General features: G+C 39.6%; 1 protein-coding gene and 1 long non-coding RNA gene across 4 annotated transcripts in view; one reads left to right on the forward strand and one right to left on the reverse strand.

The window, feature by feature from the left end:
- Window positions 1–21,479, reverse strand: part of LOC309555764 — a 1,250,709-nt gene that overhangs the window by 373,266 nt on the left and 855,964 nt on the right. The window lies entirely within an intron of this gene.
- Window positions 1–21,479, forward strand: part of VPS13B (vacuolar protein sorting 13 homolog B) — a 1,502,642-nt gene that overhangs the window by 199,733 nt on the left and 1,281,430 nt on the right. For all 3 annotated transcript variants that reach the window (XM_082257852.1, XM_082257851.1, XM_082257853.1), the window contains exons 10-14: window positions 1,824–1,946; window positions 4,205–4,342; window positions 12,559–12,646; window positions 14,028–14,219; window positions 15,888–16,057. In XM_082257852.1, the coding sequence (XP_082113978.1) occupies window positions 1,824–1,946; window positions 4,205–4,342; window positions 12,559–12,646; window positions 14,028–14,219; window positions 15,888–16,057 (711 nt within the window). The remainder of the gene's footprint in view (window positions 1–1,823; window positions 1,947–4,204; window positions 4,343–12,558; window positions 12,647–14,027; window positions 14,220–15,887; window positions 16,058–21,479) is intronic.

A 21,479-nucleotide genomic window follows, 5' to 3' on the forward strand; every position in this document is an offset into this window, starting at 1 on the left:
TGAATGGGCTTGAGCTGCTATGCCTGCGTTTTCAGCTGAAAAAAGTGCATGCAGAATTTAAAAAAATGCAGTGGCCATGAAATCCATCCTTCTTTTGCACCATGCGACTTACCTGCCGTTGCTGCACACGCAAACTGTTTATTTTTAAATGCCGTGCCCACGTATACAAAAAATGCAGAAAGCTTGCCAGAGCAGGAACTGCAGGTTAGTCGCATGGTGCAAACGCAGGATGGATTTCAAGGCCACTGAATTTAAAAAAAATGCTGCATGCACCTTTTTTCTGCGGAAAATGAGGGCATAGCAGCCCGTTCAAATCAATGGGCTGCTATGCCTGTGCAAATGTGGGCCGCCAACCCGCATACATGTGAACCGCCAACCCGCATACATGTGAACCAGGCCTAAAGCAATAGTAAAGTCATTAATAGATAAAAACACCGGTCCTCCTGCAGGTTTAACCACTTCTGGATCGCAAGGATTTGCCCCTTTAAAGACCAGGCCATCGGATCAGAGCGCCAGGACCAGTCATCACCAGGTAGGCCAGACACTGCTTGATGGCTATATAATAATGTAATGTGGGCTGCTATGCGTGTGTGTGTGTGTGTATATTAGACCTGCACGATTCTGGCCAAAATGAGAATCACGATTTTTTAGCTTGGAATAAAGATCACGATTCTCTCACGATTCTCTGTGTAACAAAAAAAAAAAATTGGGATAACTTTACTGTTACGTTTTTTTGTTTTTTTTTATTCATTAAAGTCTAATCATTGCGTTTGAAAGACTGCTGCGCAAATACAGTGTGACATAAAATATTACAACAATTGCCATTTTATTCTGTAGGGTCTCTGCTAAAAAAATATATAAAATGTTTGGGGGTTCTAAGTACTTTTCTAGCAAAAAAAAAACTGATTTTAACTTGCAAGCAACAAGTGTCAGAGAAAGATCCAGTCTTTAAGAGGTTAAACTTCCTTTCTCCCTGGCAGAGGGAAGGAAAAGATACAAATGTAATCATTTTTGTTTATAGTTAGGAGACTTAATGCTGAAAGGGGTTAGCTGTGTGAGTGAATGAGTCATCCAGCTCACTGAAATGTATCAATTCACAAGTCAGGCAGACTTGACAGAGAAACTCGGTATTTTAAAAATGCCACAATAACAATACCGTGGCTATGCAATACCGCGATATATCGAATTACCGAAAACCGGCATATGTCTAGTGTACTGTTTTTGTACTGTTTTTGTATGGGAAAAATCAGAAAAGAAAGACGGCACATGATCAGAAACAATAAACAACAAAAAAAAAAAAAAGCCTTTTTCGTACATTATTTCCTTCCTTGGTTCTGACTTGCTGTGAAGCAATTAGGAAAAACAGACGATCGTTCGACCAATTTTCTTATAGTGTGTACCCCACTTGAGTCTTGCCTTTGCCCTTCTCTGCTTTGTTGCTGGAGATTTCCTTGGGATATCTGAGCCTAATGAAGACGGGCAGAATAAGGAGTATGTGTAAAGGTTTCATAAGTCTTTGAAGTGGAACCTAAAACTTTCTGGATCTTTGAAGTGACATTATGATACCATTCTTTCTGCACTGTATTCTACTAAATGTTGTCTGATAGAATTGACTTTTACCTTTTACTGAGGGCACCATTGCCAATTTATCTTGTGATACCAAAGCATATTTCTAAAAATCTGCTTACTAATGTTGAATTAGCTTTATTTTAGCTTACCAAGAGGCAGTGGAAGATATGGAACAATGCAAGTGGCTTGTAGTAACTAAATAAATGCAAATAGTTTTTCAAAGATTCACATAGAATGCAATTTTTTCCCCACAGGTACTAATGAAGGGAGAGCCTTTCTTTGATTGCCAGATTGGGTTTGTGGGGAGTCAAGCCATATGTTTAAAAGGAATTATGGGAATAAAAGATTTTGAGGAAAATACAAACAGATCTGATTCTGTAAGTACAAATGTGTGTCAATTCATGCTACATGGAAATGTTGTTAATGCAAGCCATAAAAAGAATTACATTTATGTATCTTTCAAATGTCTGTATCCCAAAGTTTTTTGTGATACACAATAAGCTCTGAGAGCTTTTTTGAGGGAAGGGACACACCCCTCTTCACACAGCCTACAGGAACAGAGCTGAGGCTGTCAATCACAGACTGTGCCCTCCCCTGTCACCATTTTTCTCTTGGTGTCAAGAAATCTCATCAGACATGACCCATGCTTATAGCGAAGGAACAAAGCAGCAGACTGAATTTTAAGAGTGTTACTAAACCCACTACAGTAAAATCAGTCTGTATATGCAGTAAATCACGCTTGTTATATACTCACGGTGGGGTACTAAGGGGTTAATCATTCCCATTGTGTAAAAAGGCTGTTTGATACTGTTGTTTTTGATCCTCCCCTTCTTCCACTGTCCTCAGTCCATCTCCTAATAAGACAGGGCCTTTGGAGTCACTCTGCACATGTTCAGTTTGGTGTGTATTGTTAGAGAGTTTTTTTTTATTCTTGGGAGGGTGCATGTGATCAGCACAGGGCCAATCAACACTGTCCAGACAGAGGGTCAGGGGTCCTGCAAACCTCATAGGACAGTCACAGTAGAATGAAAACTCCTGCTACAATTTTTAACCAGACACTGATAGAAGTCACAAAACTGCTATATACTGCTGATGAGTAAAGGTATTTAGCAGTTTTTATATTTACTAAATGAATTGCATTTCTATGTTCTGTGTACTATGGGAGACCAGATATAGTGAATGCAGGCTCCTGGGTTTAGTAACACTTTAGTGCTCTGGATTGAGACAAGTACACACTATGGAAGGATATGCTTTGTTAATATTTCATGTGCGAGGTTTATAACCACTTTAAATTTCACATGATCAAGTCTCTGGTTGGGTATATGAAGAAATAGTTTGGTCATTATAGTTGTGACTAGCATTAAAGTGGAACTACACTGCTCTTGAGCACCACAAACCAAATATGCTATGTAATTCATTTTTAATATTTAAAGCAAACTCACTCTTCCACATATCCATGTCCCCATGCTTTATTTTGCTGAGAAATTACTTTGAACCTCCCCCCATATCTTTTCTAGCTTTGGCCATCTTGAGTAAGAGCAGATGATTCATGGAGTAATTACTGCCTGGAATTCATCTGCACTTAGCTAAAACATGCAGGCAGGGGGGTGTATTTAGCTGAGAAAACCCCTCCTCACCTTCTGAAGTCTGTATGACATAATTCGCCTTTTCCTGGAAACTAGAAAGTAACTGAAGACATTTTAAAAATTAAACGTAAAAAAAGTAAATAGGAAATATCTATTTCCTAATTCTAGCAGCATAAGGATTAAAAATAGTCAATGTTAATTGAGTAACGTTTTGCCTTAAAGCTTTCAGACCATTCTGAACAACTGAGACCATCCTGAACAAATGAGAGTAATCTCTACTGATCAAGGAAGGAATTTGAGGAAGGGTTATTTGAAATGTATTTGGGTTGATTGCAGTGATATTAGATTATATAATAATATATTATTATATTTCCGGAACCCAGGAAGAAGAAACCAGTATTATTTCCTGCCTATAGCTTAGTATTTTTCTATCCAAAAAGATTATGTAAATAGCCCTTCGCTTTTAGTGTATATTTGCAAACTCCTATTCTTGACTGGAGTCCTTCATTAAACCTAAAGGTAGTGTTCCACCGGTTTTAGGGTAGCTCTAAAATACCTGATTTTTTTTCATCTGTTATTATACAATTGCACCTGGTACATAATTATTCTTCTGTGAGGATATTGTTAATTAGATGTTGGAGAGGACAACTGCCAGCATGCAGGATAGAAATCTCTGCAGTCTCTTTTTGATATAAGGTGGCACTAATTCTACCTTCTTTATCTAATGCAAACAATAAGTTATATGTGATTTGACAGGCGGTAATTGACTTATATAACCATCTAAATTACATTTGTCTTGACCAGTGTGACATCATATAAAATTACCTCGAGGATTAAAAAAAAAAAAAAAGTTTACTAAAGTAACCAATAACACTGGTGTTCTGCACATTGTCTAATTAATATGTGATTGGATAGCATTATTTACTATAAGTATTATGTATGATAATATTATTATTAATATACAGGAATTATATAGCGCTAACAGTTTGTGCAGAGCGGGGGGGACAGTACAATTGCAATACAGTTATATGTTGTTTTTCTTTTTGTAGGAGGCCTGTTTTTTTACCTGTGGGGAGAGTTTAAGCAGCAAAGGGAACACCTATCTTACTAACTCGCTGTTTGACTACAGAAGCCCAGAAAATAATGGAATTCGAGCAGAATTTATATTAGAATCTTCTTCCCATAAGGTCAGTATACTTATGCAATGCAGCAGACCCGCAAAGGGGTGAACTGTATAGGTGTGCAGTCAAAAATTCTGAACCCCAAATGTAAAATCGCATGTGATAGTTGTCCTTGTTTGCACTTTTAGATAACTCGTGATCCTGACCTTTTTTTGGGGGGGGGGGGGGGAGGGTGCAGGAGTCACAAAAGTTTAAAAAAAAGTGTTTTTGCAGATCTGGGCCACATGTGGTGCTTTTGCTCCTCCTTTATGGATTTTAGTAGTTTTAGAATTCCATTTCAATGAGACTCCAGCTATTCTACAGTGCATTAAAACTACACAATAATGCTACTAATTTAGTAGCTTAGTAATTTAGGATATTCTTTAAATTTCAGTTGGTAATACCACTCCATTATGCTTCTTCTGAATTTGATACGCCTGCTGTAGTTTTTTTTACAGCTATGCTCAAAAGGAGTTAATGTTGGGTTACACCTAGACACCAGATGATTATTGATGAGATAACACAAGACAAAAAGATTTCTAAGCTCTCCTTACCGACCAAACTATGACCAACCGAATTGACCTGTCCAACAGTACGTGTTAAAAACAGGGGTTTAGTGGCACACATTTGCAAATACATGCGTAAGCCACAGAGCCCCGTCAAGGCACCCCCTTATCTGTGGTCCTAACTCTAAATTCTGTGAGTCTCCAACAACGGAAGCACATGCATTTAATGGACAGGTGTAGGACAGATATACCTGAAGGGAGCCCACCCCTTCTTAAAGGCACAGGGGCACACTGGACACCCAGCCTATAGCACAATGGCAGCAAAGATGTCACTGCGTTGCCTGGTCAATATAATCTATAACAAAAACAACTGGTTACTGTCCACACCTGTAACTGGTCTCTGCAGCAAGGAGCATTGGAAGGGCAATGCATATAACAAGACAAAAAGATTTCCAAGCTCTCCTTACCGACCAACCAAATTGACCTGTCCAACAGTACGTGTTAAAAACAGGGGTTTAGTTGCACACATTTGCAAATACATGCGTAAGCCACAGAGCCCCGTCAAGGCACCCCCTTATCTGTGGTCCTAACTCTAAATTCTGTGAGTCTCCAACAACGGAAGCACATGCATTTAATGGACAGGTGTAGGGCAGATATATCTGAAGGGAGCCCACCCCTTCTTAAAGGCACAGGGGCACACTGAACACCCAGCCTATAGCACAATGGCAGCAAAGATGTCAGTGCATTGCCTGGTCAATATAATCTATAACAAAAACAACTGGTTATTGATTATTGATGACATCATCCTTGGTGACTTTAACATTTCAGTCAATGTTTACACTTCCCAGCCCCTTCTCAACTACTGAGCCTAACCTCTTCTGTTAACCTAATGCATTGGGCACACACCACCTGCATCTAAATGCAATATTGAATGCCCATGATCTTTAGGCCTTTAGACGGTATTGCATGAAAAACAGGCATGATTCTGTGATGAACACCACTACATGTGCTCAGGAATACATGCAAAGATCACTGTCTGTGGACACAGTTCATTGTGCCATCCAAAAATGCAAGTTAAAGCAATATCTGAACATGATTCAGAAACGCCGTCATCTTCTCTGGTCCGAGGCTCTTTCAAAAATGATCTGTTACAAAGTGGGAGACTGTTCTGTCAAAATCAAAAGTTGACATTCTTTTTGGCAACCGTAGGAGCCGTGTCCTCCAAACTAAATAGGAGAGAGACCTTCCAGCTTGTTATCAGTGCTCAGTTCAAAAGTCTGCATCTCTGATGGTATGAAGGTACATTAGTGGGTATCTTGCTTATCTGGAAAAGCACCAATAATGCTGAAAGATGTATCCATTTCTTTGGGCAGCATATGCTCCCATCCATTTTTTTTTTTCAGGAAAGGCCTTGTATATTTGAGCAGGACAATGCTAAACCGCATAACTATCTATGACAACAGCAAAACTTTGTAGTAGAAGACTCCGGGTGCTTAACTGGCCTGCCTACAGTCCAGAACTTTTACCAATTACAAATATTTGGCTCATCTTGAAACGCAAAATTCGACAAAGGATTGTTGAGCAGTGAAAATCCTATATCAGGCAAAAATGGGACAATATTCCTCTCCCAAAACTCCAAATGGTCTCCTCTGTTCTCAGACATTTACAGAGTGTTGTAAAAAGCAGAGGAGATGCTACACCATGATAAACATAGCCCTGGCTAGACTTTTTTGAAGTGCGTTGCTGCCATCAGTTTCAAAATTACTTTTTGAAATGAAACATTTTCTCAGTTTAACCCTTTTGCTGCCATTGCACTGCTTCCAGCTGGCCAGGTCCATATACTGTACGGACCAGACATTCCTGCTTCTGCTTTAAGCTCATGGTCACTTCAGCAGAACTGTTCTACAGACTCTGCTGAACAAACTGATAGCTCTGATTAGTGGCTGATAAGCCACTAATCAGAACTTTTTGCCTATAATTTGAGTTGCATACCTTAAGAAAAGGAACTTTTAAGATGAGAAGAGTGTGTTAGTGAGCATACTTTGGGTATTATCCAGGGGAGAGAGGTCATTGGGATTGTCATCAGTGTTTTTTTCTGTGGAAAATCACAATTTATTACAATCAACAAAAAAACAGTCATGCATTTAAGTAGGGCACTCCATTTGAGTGGGTTTGAAATAAATAGAGAACGCTGGGAAGATATCCATTTTCTAGATTGACATTCTGACTTGGTAGAATGTCAATCTAGAAAATGGATATCTTCCCAGCGTTCTCTATTTATTTCAAACCCACTCAAATGGAGAGATCTGAGTAGTATTTGCGAAAAGCGGAGTTTATCTCGGAGCTGTGGACATTGGATTTTAGGAATGTATGCGCGCATTTGTTTGGCCTGGATATAGCATACTAATGGCTTACTGCACTCATCCATATTCATCTGAGCAAACTCAGGGACTTTGGGTTAAGAGGAGCAGAAATGTACTATCAATGTTCTACACTGCTAGTAGATAGTAGTAATAAAAAAATTTAAGTAAATATAACTACCCTATGTACATATATAAAAAAAAAAAAAAAAAAAATTCCCTTTAACCACTTAAGCCCCGGAAGATTTTACCCCCTTCCTGACCAGGGCCTATTTTGCGATTCGGCACTGCGTGACTTTAACGGACAATTGCGTGATCGTGCGACGCTGTACCAAAACAAGTTTGGCTTTCTTTTTTTCCCCCACAAACAGAGCTTTCCTTTGGTGGTATTTGATCACCTGTTCGATTTTTTGATCATGCGCTATAAACAAAAAAAGAGCGTCAATTTTGCAAAAATAACAATATTTTTCACATTTTTTATATGAAATTCCCCCCCAAAAAATATAAAAATTAAAATTTTTTAACATTTCAGGCCAATTTTTTTTTTTACCATATGTTTAGTAAAAAAAATCGCAAAAAGCGTATTTTGATTGGTTTGCGCAAAAGTTATTGCGTTTACTAACAAAGGGAAAGATTTTTGTCATTTTTGTTGTTTTTTTTTTTTTAACGCGTAATGGCGGCGATCTGCGTTTTTTTTTTTCGGGACTGCGACATTGGGGCGAACAGATCGGACCCTTGACTGACATTTGACACTTTTGGGGTTACCAGTGACATTACTACAGTAATCAGTGCTATACATATGCACTGTTACTGTTACTGGCAGTGAAGGAGTTAACTGTATTGGAGAGGGAGGGGTTAAGTGTGTCCTAGGGGCGTGTTTCTAACTGTGATTGTCTGTGGCTTGATGTGTAAGAACAGTGATCAACGGTCCTACATAGTAGAACCGTTTTGATCACCATTCATACACAGGGGAGAATGACAGGCGGCTTTGTTTACACTAGGCGCTTGCCTTTCTCCCGCTGTCACGGACGATCGCGAGTGCCCGGCGGACATCGGGTCCGCCGGGCACATGCGCGGGGGGGGGGGGGGAGGGGTCCGTGACCGAGCGGGAGCGCGCATCCGGCGGCGCGCGCTCGCTCCCAAAACCCTTACAGGCTAGCTAGGTAGCCCTACGTCGCTCTGCCTGTGAGGGGCTGACTGCCGACGTAAATAGTCGTGCGGCAGTCGGCAATCGGTTAAGGTGGTCTTTACAACTACAGTATGTGTTGCTGCTTCTCAATACTCTAAATGATCACACCTCCAACAACACTACTGTGCTTTGTACGCAATGGAAAAATTGTGCGGTTGCATTTTTTGTCTCTTGTAGTATATAGATGTAACAGCACTTATTGCACCAGACCACAAAAGTCCTAAAAGTTGCACATATTTCATAGATATCAGGCATCCAACAGAGCAGAGTCCTGGGCCATGAGGTGCCCACTAAAATCCTTACAATCTTTAGCAAGCAGGATGTAATTTTTCTTAACCTATCAATATTACTGCATACTGAAAATGGTGCAATATATGAACAACACAACTTTGTTTTCGTCTTTTAAACCATTCAGACAATACAAGTAAGAGCCTTCACCATACATAGACATACGGGCATGAACAATGAACTTCATTCCTAATAGCGTGTCTACCACAAACTCAAGCGGAGAGGAATCATGACCACAATTGATCCCTAAGAAAACCTTTTCCTTTTGCTTTCCATGTTGTCACATTACTCCGAGTGCAAATGGGGGCATCCTACCTGGCAGGGCCTGTGTGTGTAATTTCATTGAAAATTGCTTTATCCACGGTCAGAGTTCTGTGTTCATGTCTATTTGATGTCTCTGATCATAACTATCCTGTCGTTTTGTGTCTGTGCAACTCCATGGAAAAAGAATGGTCTCATTTTCAGCATGGTAATTTTTCCCTAACGCCCATCAGCCTTGGCCAAATTGAACATGGCAGGGTTATGACGGTTCCAGACTCAAGCGGAATGTGGTGGGAACCCACTCCGCTAAAATGTGTGGTAAACCAAAATTATTCTTTTCCGTTCTCCCTTTCATTTTAAAACCTTTTTGCTGTTGAATGTCAAAATTCCTATTTGTGTATATGTATGTATGTATGTATATGCAGTGTGTGTATGTTCGTATAGATAGATCGGACAGTATATATACAGAATAAATGTAATGTTTTGATTTTGACAGAACAATTACAACATTTTAATTCCTGTAATATTTTGTGTCATTTGTCTTGTCTTACATAGACGACGTCTGCCTTGTTTAATTTAAAAAAATGTGGGCAGACCTAGATTTGTGCATTGTACACACAGACCAGTGCACATGGAAGCAATATTCCCCTTAATTCATCATCTGATCATATATATATATATATATATATATATATATATATATATATATATATATATATATATATAATATATTTTTTGGCTTCAGAAAAGCATTTGTCTAAACTGTTTTATTCCCCTTATTAGTCTGTACAAATGTAGAAACAACTTGGGAGAGGCTCATAAGTGAATCAGAACCAAGTCAAACAAAAGCAAGTCAGAGCATTGTACAAGCATAATAAATTTGACTTGCTTCTGAGTCTGAAGCCCAGGTTATGTTTTTTTCTAGGGAACTCTAAATGTACAATTGAACAACATATATCTGTGAGCTGTGTTGCTTGCTAAATTATTTGCTTTTCAGTTCAACATTATTTCCAACTTAAAGTAGAACTCTAGTTTAAAAAAAAATACTTTCAGAAGTAGGGGGCGTTTTCTCCCTTCTTCCACATCTTCTTTGCTTTGGTGATTCCTCTTTTCCCTGCTGCACTGATCTGAGGTCTTGCTTGCCATGTTGCTTTTGTTGTTTTGGACACATGCATTGGAAATGGCTCCTCCTTGTTACTTTTTCGTTCTTGATTGGGGCCTGTTTATGTATGAAATGCTAAGGGGAAGTAATGGCCACATTTAAATCCAAAAAGCAGATATATACAGTATAGGATGTGAAGTGTTGGTGCTAGGTAAATACAAATGATAGATCGTTGTTCCTTTTAGGGTAATTCCAAGGGGCATCTACCAAAATAGTTTCCATATTCATATCGACACATGTGCAGAGGTTTGCCATTGTTTTTAGTGATGCTATTTCACATACATGCAGTCTGCTGATATTCGTCGGTCAAAAAAAAGTTGACCGACATGCATTAAAATTGTGTTTGGTAGGAATGGCAGTATATGTAAACACATAACAATGCACCTGCCCAAAGCAATAAAAAAGTGTGAAAATTGAGCCAGTCTTAAAGTGATACTAACGTCTTCTTAAAAAAAAAAAAAAAAAGAATAAGAAACATGTTATACTTACCTGCTCTGCATAGTGGTTTTGCACAGATCAGCCCAGATCCTTCTCTTTTAGGGTCCCTCTTCAGCGCTCCTGGCCCCTACCACCTGCTGAGTCCCCCCCCCCCCACAGCAAGCAGCTTGCTGCGGGGGCACCCGAGCCAAGCCGCAGCTCTGTGTGTCCATTCAGACATTAATTGACAGAAATGGGGACCAATGGCACCTGTTACTGTGTCTCAACAAATCAGGAGGGAGAGTCCTGGACAGCAGAGTCACTCATACAACATTTCTGTATCCAGATGGGCGCAGGTAATTGGGGGGCTGAGGGGGGCTACTGCACATAGATGCTTTTTTTTCTTCATGCATAGAATGCATTAAGATTAAAAACCTTTTGCCTTTACAACCACCTTAGGCTCCGTTCACATATGCTGTGGCCCAGGCTCACAGCATGGTGTCTGGTGCGTCCATGTTTAATGACTTGGGTGCGAATCGTGTCAGAATTTTTGCCTGAATTTGCACCTAAATCAGACCAAAAGATGCACAGGACCGTTCTGTAATACAGACCGCGGCTGTCCTAGAGCTGTGTGAACCGGCTACATGGAGAGCCAGTCACATTCTGCCATGGAAATTAGATGTGGGAAAAACCTGCATCCAATTTGCATATGTGTGAACCCGGCTTTAAGGAATTGGGTGGCTGACAGGCTTTATATGTGTGTGTGTGTGTGTGTATGTAGTCAGGTCTGCTTAGCGTGCCCAGTGTGTGATTCATTTGGTCTTAGGGAGTGTCCCCAGCTGATCCAATGGGGAGGCACATAGGATGTTGGAGGAAACCGAACAAATGACACACAGGCTTTTGGTACTGCCCCAGGGATTGGCACAGACAGTTGGTCTTGGTGCATTATGGGGCAGGGTATAAAAAGCCACAGGCACATTAGGTTCTTTTGGCGGAAAGCAAAGTCCCAGAAGGAGGGTGGTGGCTGCCTCCTCTTCTGCTGCAGTTGGTGATGGTCACAGGCATTCGGCCTGGTGAGCCATTGGAGTGAGGCTGAACCCAGAGGTCCAGGAGGGCTGACTGGAGGAGTTGGAGCAGTGCGAGACTCTGGAAAAACAGTATTGTGAGTACAGAGGATCTTGCCCAGGGGTCTGCCCTGGAAGTGGACCACTCCGGAGTGTTGAGTCAGTAGACGGGTGTCAGCTAGCACATGGAAAGGGGGTACTGGCGGAGTACCCTGAAGAGAAACACAAATAGGAACACTTACCTCATCTTCATTCAAGTGGCAGGATAAAGTAGCGGCCTTGCCGCATTTTTAAGTTAGAAGGCCTCTGAAATGTGAATAGTCAACAGTTGGAGTATCCCACTCATCCCTTCTCCCATCCCAATATAAATAAAATAACAATCCCTAGACTGATCATTGGCTGAGCCGAGAACTTAAAGTATTGATATTTCTGCAAACCGTTGCTACAGGTAACCCAGGGGAATCCAAAAGTATCACTCTTCAGCAGTCCTCTAGGGGGCAGTGCTACATTTTTTATATATATATATATATATATATATATATATATATATATATATATATATATATATATATATATATATCTCTATCCTTACACAAACTAGCAGTCATTCACCTAGATAGTTTGTCCAACGTTTAGGCATATAATGAAAGCTTCACCTGAAAAAAGTAGAATTAAAGTTGCTTTTCTACCTGTCATGTATGCAGGCACAATATTAAAAGCAAAACACATGCATCCAATTAAAGGTATTTATTAACCAACCGTTATTTGTGTGATGGGACTTGTCTTTTGTACAAAGGGCTATAGACGTTTCATTACCTGTCTTGAAAAGTTAAGTGCTTTGGATAACAGTTCTTTTGTAGAGATTAGGTTTTTTTTTTTTGTGTTCAAACTCAAACTCAAACATGCCTACATCTCAAATACTTTGTCTGTGCTGCTATAATCGGGGACTTCTCTTGTGTCTGAGTTAGAGCTGTTTGCTTTTTTTTTTGTTGATAGGAGGCATACACCGAGATAGCCGGAATGCAGAGGTTTGGGGCATTGTACATGGATTACCTGTACACAATGGAGTGTACTAGTGGCAAAGGTACAAGTTTATTTCATTTTTGTTTGTCCTCTGTTCAGAAATAAACACTTCCCAAAGAGCCACCTGGTTCTTGGCTGTCTGTCCGCCATATTACCTTAGATGTTTACTTGCTGGTGTAAGGTAGGTCATACATGATTCATTTTCTTTTGTTCAACCAGCAGGTTAAAAAAAAAAAAAATTATTGAATTCCCCCATTCACACTTTCAAGGCAGAACTTTTACAGATTTTATAAACTTCCCAAATATTTTGACAGGACTCATTGCCTGGTCAAAACAGGTAGTCCTCTCACTGAGAACAATGGATGACAAAAAATAGTCCTTTGTTCAGTCACAGCAATGTTCCACCATTGTATATCACAATATGTTTCTTGACTTAGCTAATGGTGCAATGTATAAAGCTGGTGACAGGTTTGTTCCTTTTTTCTGTGTAGAAAGTGGTATGATTACCATCTGTTCACAAATAATTATTTTTTTTTCCAATTGCATGCTTTCTTTGTACAGTAGTCGCTGTCAGCACTCCTGATACACAGAAAAGAACTTTGGTACAGAAGCTCTCCCAAGCTAATCTGCAAGACGTAGCTGTCTTAACTGCCAGTTCAGCTCTGTTTTACCCAATGAGATTGGTTTACTAAAAGTGGAGAGTGCAAAATCTGGTTCAGCTGTACATGGTAGCCAATCAGCTTTTAACTTCAGCTTGTTCAATTAAGCTTTGACAAAAAAAATAAAAAAAAATTGGTCTCTATGAAGAGCTGCACCAGATTTTGCCCTTCCAGTTTTAGCAAATCAACCCCAATGCTTTCTGTAGGACTGGGCTTTCAAAGCCAGGTACTGCTCTGTGAATACCTAGGTACCGTTAATTAAAAAATGAAACTGGGTTAAATAATACAGATTGAGCCCCTGAAATACTGATTTTTCTGCTTATATACGAAGATCATCTTTTTACTGTGTACTCTGAAAACATGCTGCAGTGCAGGTTGTCTAGATAAATATTTGTGGGAAAGTTTAATCCTTTTTTAATCCGTTTTCTTGGTACAGATTTCATGATGACCCATGGTCAACTGCCCTTAATCTTGGATTTTTTTTGTTCCACTTTGCTTTCTGTTGGCCTCTTGCATTTAAAGAGTTCTTCAAGTAAAATATTCCTCCAGATGCAATCTGTTATGTTTTCTTATAAAATATGAAGATTCTTTTATAATGCAGAATTCGCTTTACCAAGTTTTCTTTTGATAAATGAAAGCTTAAAATATATAAAATGTCTTACTTTAGTTTAAAAAAAAAAGGCGTAGTTTTTAACCTGAATAGGGAGAAAAACCGTATCTGAACAATGCAGTAACCATGGGTTTCTGGCCTTCATTTTTTTTTTTTTTTTGTCTTTTCCAAAGGATCTGTAAGCCAGCAAGAATTCCCGACATTAAAGTCAGAAGAGATCAGCAATGTAAAAGAGATGTCCATAAAGAGGGTTGTGATTGGCCCCATTGACTTAAGGCTTGACAGCAGCTCAGTGCATAGGATCTTGAAGATGGTGGCATGCTCCTTCGATCATGAATATGAGGCTTACAGCTGTTCCCGCCCTGGTATTTTCCTTTTGTTTTTCAACAGACTTGATTTATTCATATTGGTCCAAATTTTTGGAGGTATAACATTTTCAACAATAGGACACTAAAACTGCTGTACAGAAATATGCTTGTCCATCTTTATGGAGTGACATCTCAAAAGGATCGGTTATCAGTTTGCTCCTATTGCATCCTCTTAAACTGGTTTGGGAATGGTTATTGGTGACACATTTTTAAAGGTTTAAGAACTGGGCTGCCATGATCTTAGCTTTGCTACGTGATGATTCCCTGGCCTGGAGTAAATGCATTCACCCAGTGAAGTCTGTAAACTCCAAATTATCCTGCAAATTTTCCCAGATGGTAAAGCCAAGTTTGAAATTGTAGTGTAAAGCCTATGCCTTTAAAAGGAATTCAGTGGTAGCAGCTTCCTGTTTTCTGTCTTATTGGGTTCATTATAACTCTTCCATTGGTCCATTAAAGGCCTGCTCCTTTGACAACAGAATATGAAGCTGTGTGAGGAAATCCTGACCATAAGTGCCTGGATTCAGTAGGACTGCAATGCAGGTCATACAGACAGTGTGTTAGGGCATGTGCCTCTATGGACAAATAGTCATAACTTTACCATACAGCAATGTATTTTCTCACTGCTAATGTCTAAGTCAATGTTTGTTTGTTCTGTGTCTTATAGACAGTCCTAAAAGGACTCATGCACAGTGGTTCAACAGGGGCAGGGAGTTGTATACGGTGCATGAGCATACAGAATCTCTGTAAACAGCAATTACCAGATGGGGCTGTATGCTGGTGTGGACATGGACTGGTATTTGTGTAAGGCACAGACACAGATGTATGCAACGAATGCAGACAGTTTGTATATCGGCATACAGCTGCATGTTGTAATTGCTGTTTTTGGGTCCCAGGTATGTCTTAAAATGTAGATTCTGGGTGCTTATGTATGATGAGCATCAAACCTGCCTTTTCTGCAGAAAAGCCCTAAAACAACAAACCTAAAGGCTCCTTTGTGACAGTCTGAAGAGATCCCAGATCTAGTTACTATGTGGTACACATAATTTAGAAGTACTTCCTTACCTCCTCTGAGCGAGAAAGACCTTCTTTCATTTGTAACTCACACACTACCCCTCAGAGACACTGGGGCTCACAATGGAAGGGTTTCAGCAGCCGAAGCAGTGCTGCCAATCCAGAAAGTAGTGGGCAGTGCTAGGTATTGGCTAATTGACAAGATACAGCCTTGGGATCCGTTAGTGATGATTTGGATAGCCACACCCCTTTTAACTTTTCTTACTGTAATACAAGCAGCCTACATGAGTGATAAATTTTCTTTGAACTTATAGGCAGTGCATCAGCATTGTTACCCCATCACTGGAAGCTGCATGAGGTGGACTTCCATCAGGGTTATCTGTTAATACTGAGGCTTTGCAGGGGGACTAAGTGAAAAAAATAACAATAGTTATACACTTACAATAAAGTGCTACTGCGTGTTATTTTTATTTTTTTAAATGGAAGGCCGGAGTTCTACTTTAAAGTAAATACAAGAAGGAAATAAGACAATTGTGCAATATAGACTACATTCAAGTGGGATGTGCAATTGTTTTAAGGGACTTATTTGCAAAAAAAACAAGCAGAATTTGATTTTATATTCCCTGTCAACAACACTACTATGCTTTTCTTCAGCTTCACTTGAAGAATGTAAGACTTTACCTAGTCCAGAAGAGGTGGCAGCACTGGAGGAATACATTCCAACACGACTAACCTGCGTCACATTGCTGAAGTGTTCAATCACAGTCACCATGGCTGAATTCAACCTGCTTGGGCATTTGCTGTCTATTATAATGGGGCATAAGGTATGCACTTTATCTTTGTAAAGCAAGTGTATTTATTCTATAAATCTTTTGTGAAACTACAGAACCCAACATACATTAGGCTTTGTAGGTCCACCACATATAAGCCACAGGTCAATAATGTTTCTGCCAAAGTTGGAGTTTGCCAGTGTTTATTTCATGGTGTGTTGTGTTCTGTCTGCATGCATTATTTAAATAGGTCCATATTTTTACTAAAGTTTCATCTAGTATAAAAATACTCTTTTCATCTTTTATAATGGGAGCTAATTTTCTTTAATATAATTCCATTAGGTGAAATAAGGAGAAAGAAAAGCAACATGCAGCACTATATGTAAGAGACTTGGCAGACACTGTATTCAATAGTTTAATAGATGCATTTTGGATTCACTTTTCCCCTAATTGCATCTAATTATTTTTCTCCCAAAAACTCTAGAGCCAGGGTCATAAAATGACTCTTGTTCAGTAGTTGTGAGTTTGACGTAAGAAGATAATTACAGACCTATTTGCGGCAGCAGCTGCTTGACACTGAGAATCTGTATTTCATCACGATTATGTAATTTGCAATAAAACGCAGTAATTTTCATAGTCTGTGCAATCTGTATCCTTTCACTTGAGAACATGGCTGCATTCCTTGAGTTTGTAGTGGTGATGGAAACCTGCTCAATATTGGCTAGTTATTGTCATGTATTACCTGAAAATGCGAAGTGGAATGTCTTCAGCTTACATAGTTGCTAATTTGAATCACGGAGTATATAACTCTTTTCCAGCTGGGTATCATCAGTGGGTTGCAGTTCAAATATATTGTTACCCTAGGGAACTCTCATGATTTGAACTAGTATGCAAGAATACTTCCATAGCAGGTACAGTGAGGTCATATGCTATATTGAACATCTGGAAATATTAGGGAAGGGTTGCTAAAATTGCTTGCAGTTCACAAAAAAAGTTCAATTTATCTGAATGCATCCCTGTAGGTATAATTTTTAGGCAATGATAAAGAGTTTGAGGAGTAAGGCAAAGTCTATTGGAGTGAGGTGAGGTCTTCTACTTGGTGGGTGCAGCTTGAGAAAATTCGAAAGAGTAATGGTAATGGAAGATGTGGTGAGGCAAGGGTCATTTGTAGGGTGGATCAGCAATTTAGGAGCTATGTGCAGAGAAGAGAAACACATTGATTTGGTGTTATTTATTACATTGGATCCTAAAACTACAGATAGAAATGTAATTTTAATTAGGAGGGTTAGCTAAGGTGAAACTGCATTATTATAGATAGTGTCCTGACTCATGACTTCACACTGGTTGCAACTGACATGCACAATATCATTCAGTTTGCAAAAGGTGTTTAACCTCCCTGGCGGTCAGATTATGTCAGTTTTTTGAATGTCAAAGCGGTACATTGTTTTGCATGGTAATCTGTTGTTTTATATTCTAGGCTTGTAATTCTTAGGAAAAAAACAGTAAAAGTGAATAAAAATTATTAATAAATTAAAATAATAAATACACTGATAAACTAATAAATGATAATAAAAATAAAAGGAATAAAACCATAAAAGTGCAGGCAGGGCACTTGACAAAGCACTAGGGACAAAACTGAGGTGCAATGGTTTGATACAGTAATGTAATCCAAACAGAATACAATGTATCATGTTTTGTTTACTTTTTTTTAATTTCCTGCCGGGTTCGCCCTCCCTGCGTCATGGCGCTTGCAGGGGAGGGAACCCGGAAGATGGATGCCGGCATTGGTCTGAGGACACAACGGGAGGACATCAGGGGATCGTAGGAACAAGGTAAGTTTCTCTACAGGGTAACCCCAAGTGTGGCTCGGGGTTACCGTTTTGGTAATGAAGACTAACCCCGAGCTACACTCAGGATTACCGCCAAGGAGGTTAAGGGATGAAAAGTGGTGCAGTTTTCAATGTCTCCATTTAGTTGATAATTTTAATGAGAAATTGAGTGTGGAATGGAGTATAGATTCAAAAAAGAAAGCACTGAGGGAGTGGCTCAGGGTATCATCCACATATATATGGTGAAAGAAAGGTAAGGGAGGCTTTGGGACTTAAAATACCCCTAGTGTCACTTATGTATGTTTCAACAGAGCATACAAGTTACAAAAAAACACAATTGTATTAAATACATTTTAAACCCATATAGAAACCCTAATGGACATTAGATACATCACAAAGACAAGCAGTCTGTGTCCTTTTGACAAGGTCTATGTGTTTTGGGGATATACAGCTTCTTCAGGACCCGCAAAGGTTTTGTATATTCAGAGAGCTTGTTTACAATTATAAAAACAAATCTACAAAGAAAAAAGATAGAAAAAGCCATGAACAAGAAAAGTTATTGCATGGACATATTGCATAGGTACAAGGCCAATCTCATTTTACATGATATAAATGGATATATTCATACCAACCAAAAAGAAAAAGTATATGTAAAAGATATACTTTATTTCATATAGGTTTATACATTCCTCATGATATAATAGGAAAGAAATAAAAGCACAAGCTCTATCTGCCAAAGTTGTAAGCTTTCCTACCCCAGGAATGACTCTCAGGGGTGTAGTAAGATGGCATCCCAACCGGAAGTGTGCAACTGTAAGTGACACAAACCCGGAAGTGCATCAAGAAATCGATTATAAATGGCCACCGGGTGTACCAAGATGGCGGCGGTGTGCTAATGTACAGGGAAAAGGACACATCCCCATTTGAAACTGGGTGTACAAAATGGCATCCAGACCAGGATGCACGTCCACATAGACCCTTGGCCACTCCACCAAAATCTGAGTCAGGCCAGGGCTATCAGGCCCACCCGCACATAAGATGCGCACAAAAACAATCAGGGCAGCAAACATGCAGGGGGAGGACATAGGCCAGCAGGTCAAGAACAGCCAAACCCTCCCCATCTTTGCAAGATGGATAGAAATGGTCTTTGCTGGTTTAAAAATAAATTAAAATAGAACAATTAAAAAGAAATCATTTTGGAAATATCACATCATCATACAATGAGGAATGTGTACCGAATTTGTTACAACTATGAATTATATCATTTAACATGAAAGGGACATATAACACATCATTTATCACACCAAAGGACCAATATCAACAACAGTGTGTGCAGAATATACAATTTGCAAAGGTGAAGGTTTAACCTGGGGTTAAAAAGGAGATATAACTATTCGAGTAATTAGGGCATCCATCGGGTCTTGGTTTGCAAGATCCTGCGATCAAAATCTTGGGGCCGGATGTATGCATGCTAGGGCCATAAATTTCAAACTATCAGGTTTGTATTAAAGAGGAAGTAAACTCTTGGAAACAACGACCTTAATTTTTTTTTATGATATCCTCCCGTAGGCCGGCAGGCATAGAAAGCTACTGACTTTCCCCTTCACATCTCTGCATTTTGCCCTTATCCTTCCTGGGGTAAAATATTACAACATTGGCAGACATGGCTTGTGCTTTTCTTTCTTTCCTATTGTATCATGAGGAATGTATAAACCTATATGAAATAATGTATATCTTGTTCAGATGCTTTATCTTTTAGACTGGTACTAATATATCCATTTAAATCATGTAAAATGTGATTGGCCTTGTACCTATGCACTATGTCATTGCAATAACTTATCTAATTTTTTACGGCTTTTTCTATCTTTTTTTCTCTGTAGATTTGTTTTTATAATTGTAAACAAGCTCTCTGAACAAACAAAACCTTTGCGGGTCCTGAAGATGCAGTATATCTGCGAAATGCGTAGACCTTATCGAAAGAACACTTGTCTGACACTGTCCATTATAGTTTCTATATGGTTTAAAACTGTATTTAATAAAATTGTGGTTTTTAACTTATATGCTCTGTTGAATCCTACTTACAGTATCTCACAAAAGTGAGTACACCCCTCACATTTTTGTAAATGTTTTATTATCCTTTCATGTGACAACACTGAAGAAATTACTCTTTGCTACAATGTAAAGTAATATATTTACAAAAATGTGAGGGGTGTACTCACTTTTGTGAGATACTGTAAGTGACACTGGGGTTATATTCAAAGCATCCCATGCCTTTCTTTCACTACATTTAGATTACTTTTTTGGGAAACTGTGGGTTAACTCTTTAGTAACCATTGACCCAGACCAAATTTAGCCCCATCAGTATGCGCCAGTCCACATAAATCTATGACTAATTTTCCCATCTTAATAACATAGTGAGTATTTGATTTGGAACTATTTTGATTGATTCTGCTCGTTACCTGGCACCAAAGCTGTCAATCACCACTAACAGTCAAGCAAAGTGTCATTGGTTAGCTTTAAATGGGAAAGTGTTTTAATTAACCCACCTGCACCATAAGACATGATGCTGGGGAACGTTGATACGTATTGTATATGGGAAGGGATTAATGCATCCAGAACTGCAACATGCAAGATATTTTTTCATTACATTATACCCAATTTTACTGGTCAGGGTTTGTAGTAAAATTTGAGAAACTATCTTCAGTATCATTTATACTGGCAATTAGGGATGCACCGAAATGAAATTTTTGGCCGAAGCCGAAGCCGAATAATAATAAAATGTTTGGCCGAAGGCCGAATACCGAACGCGGTGTTTTGCATTTTTTCCATTTATTTTGCCAATTTTTTGTCCTCTCTCTTGTCCTCTCGTGTCTCTCTCTCTCTCTCTTGTCCTCTCACTCTCTCTCTCTCTTGTCCTCTCATGTCTCTCTCTCTCTCTTGTCCTCTCATGTCTCTCTCCCTAAATGTTACTGTAGGGAATGGGATTCAGTGCACACTGCAGCCTTGTACCATAGGGTTAATGTTAGTGACACTGTAGGGATTGGGAACGATGCTGGGAATGGAAATCAGGAAGCATGCAGGCAGCCTTGTAAATTTTAATTGCAGATACAGGGCACTGGGCAGGTCAGGGTTAATGTGGTAACATCAATTACTCAGTGACAGTCAGTCAGTGTCAGTGTGGACTCGATCAGATTATACAGTGACAGACAGTCTCTCATAGTGGTAGTAGTAGGAGCCTGGAAAGGAGCACAGCCGCATACATACATTACTCACTCGTGCACTGCAGCCCGCCCCACACATTCAGTGAGTCTTACTCTCCTCCCTAGTTTTTTCAATGGCACATTCAGGAAGCCAATCACGCCGTGAGTAGCGGCACAGCGGAACCAATCAGGTGTGCAGGCACGCGTGATTGGTTCGCTGTGCAGCTAATCACGGCGTGATTGGCTTCCTGAATGTGCCATTGAAAAAACTAGGGACTAGAGTAAGACTCACTGAATGTGTGGGGCGTGCTGCAGTACACGAGTGAGTAATGTATGTATGCTCACCGCTGAAGTGTCTCGGCTTCCCCTGCCTAACACGGAAGTCTGTGAGTCCTCCTGTCCTCCTCCGAGTCCCTTCCCCCTGTAAATATCGTGACCTCGGCGATA

Source organism: Pelophylax lessonae (genome assembly GCF_965119305.1).
Source record: "Pelophylax lessonae genome assembly, chromosome: 5".
NCBI lineage: Eukaryota > Metazoa > Chordata > Amphibia > Anura > Ranidae > Pelophylax > Pelophylax lessonae.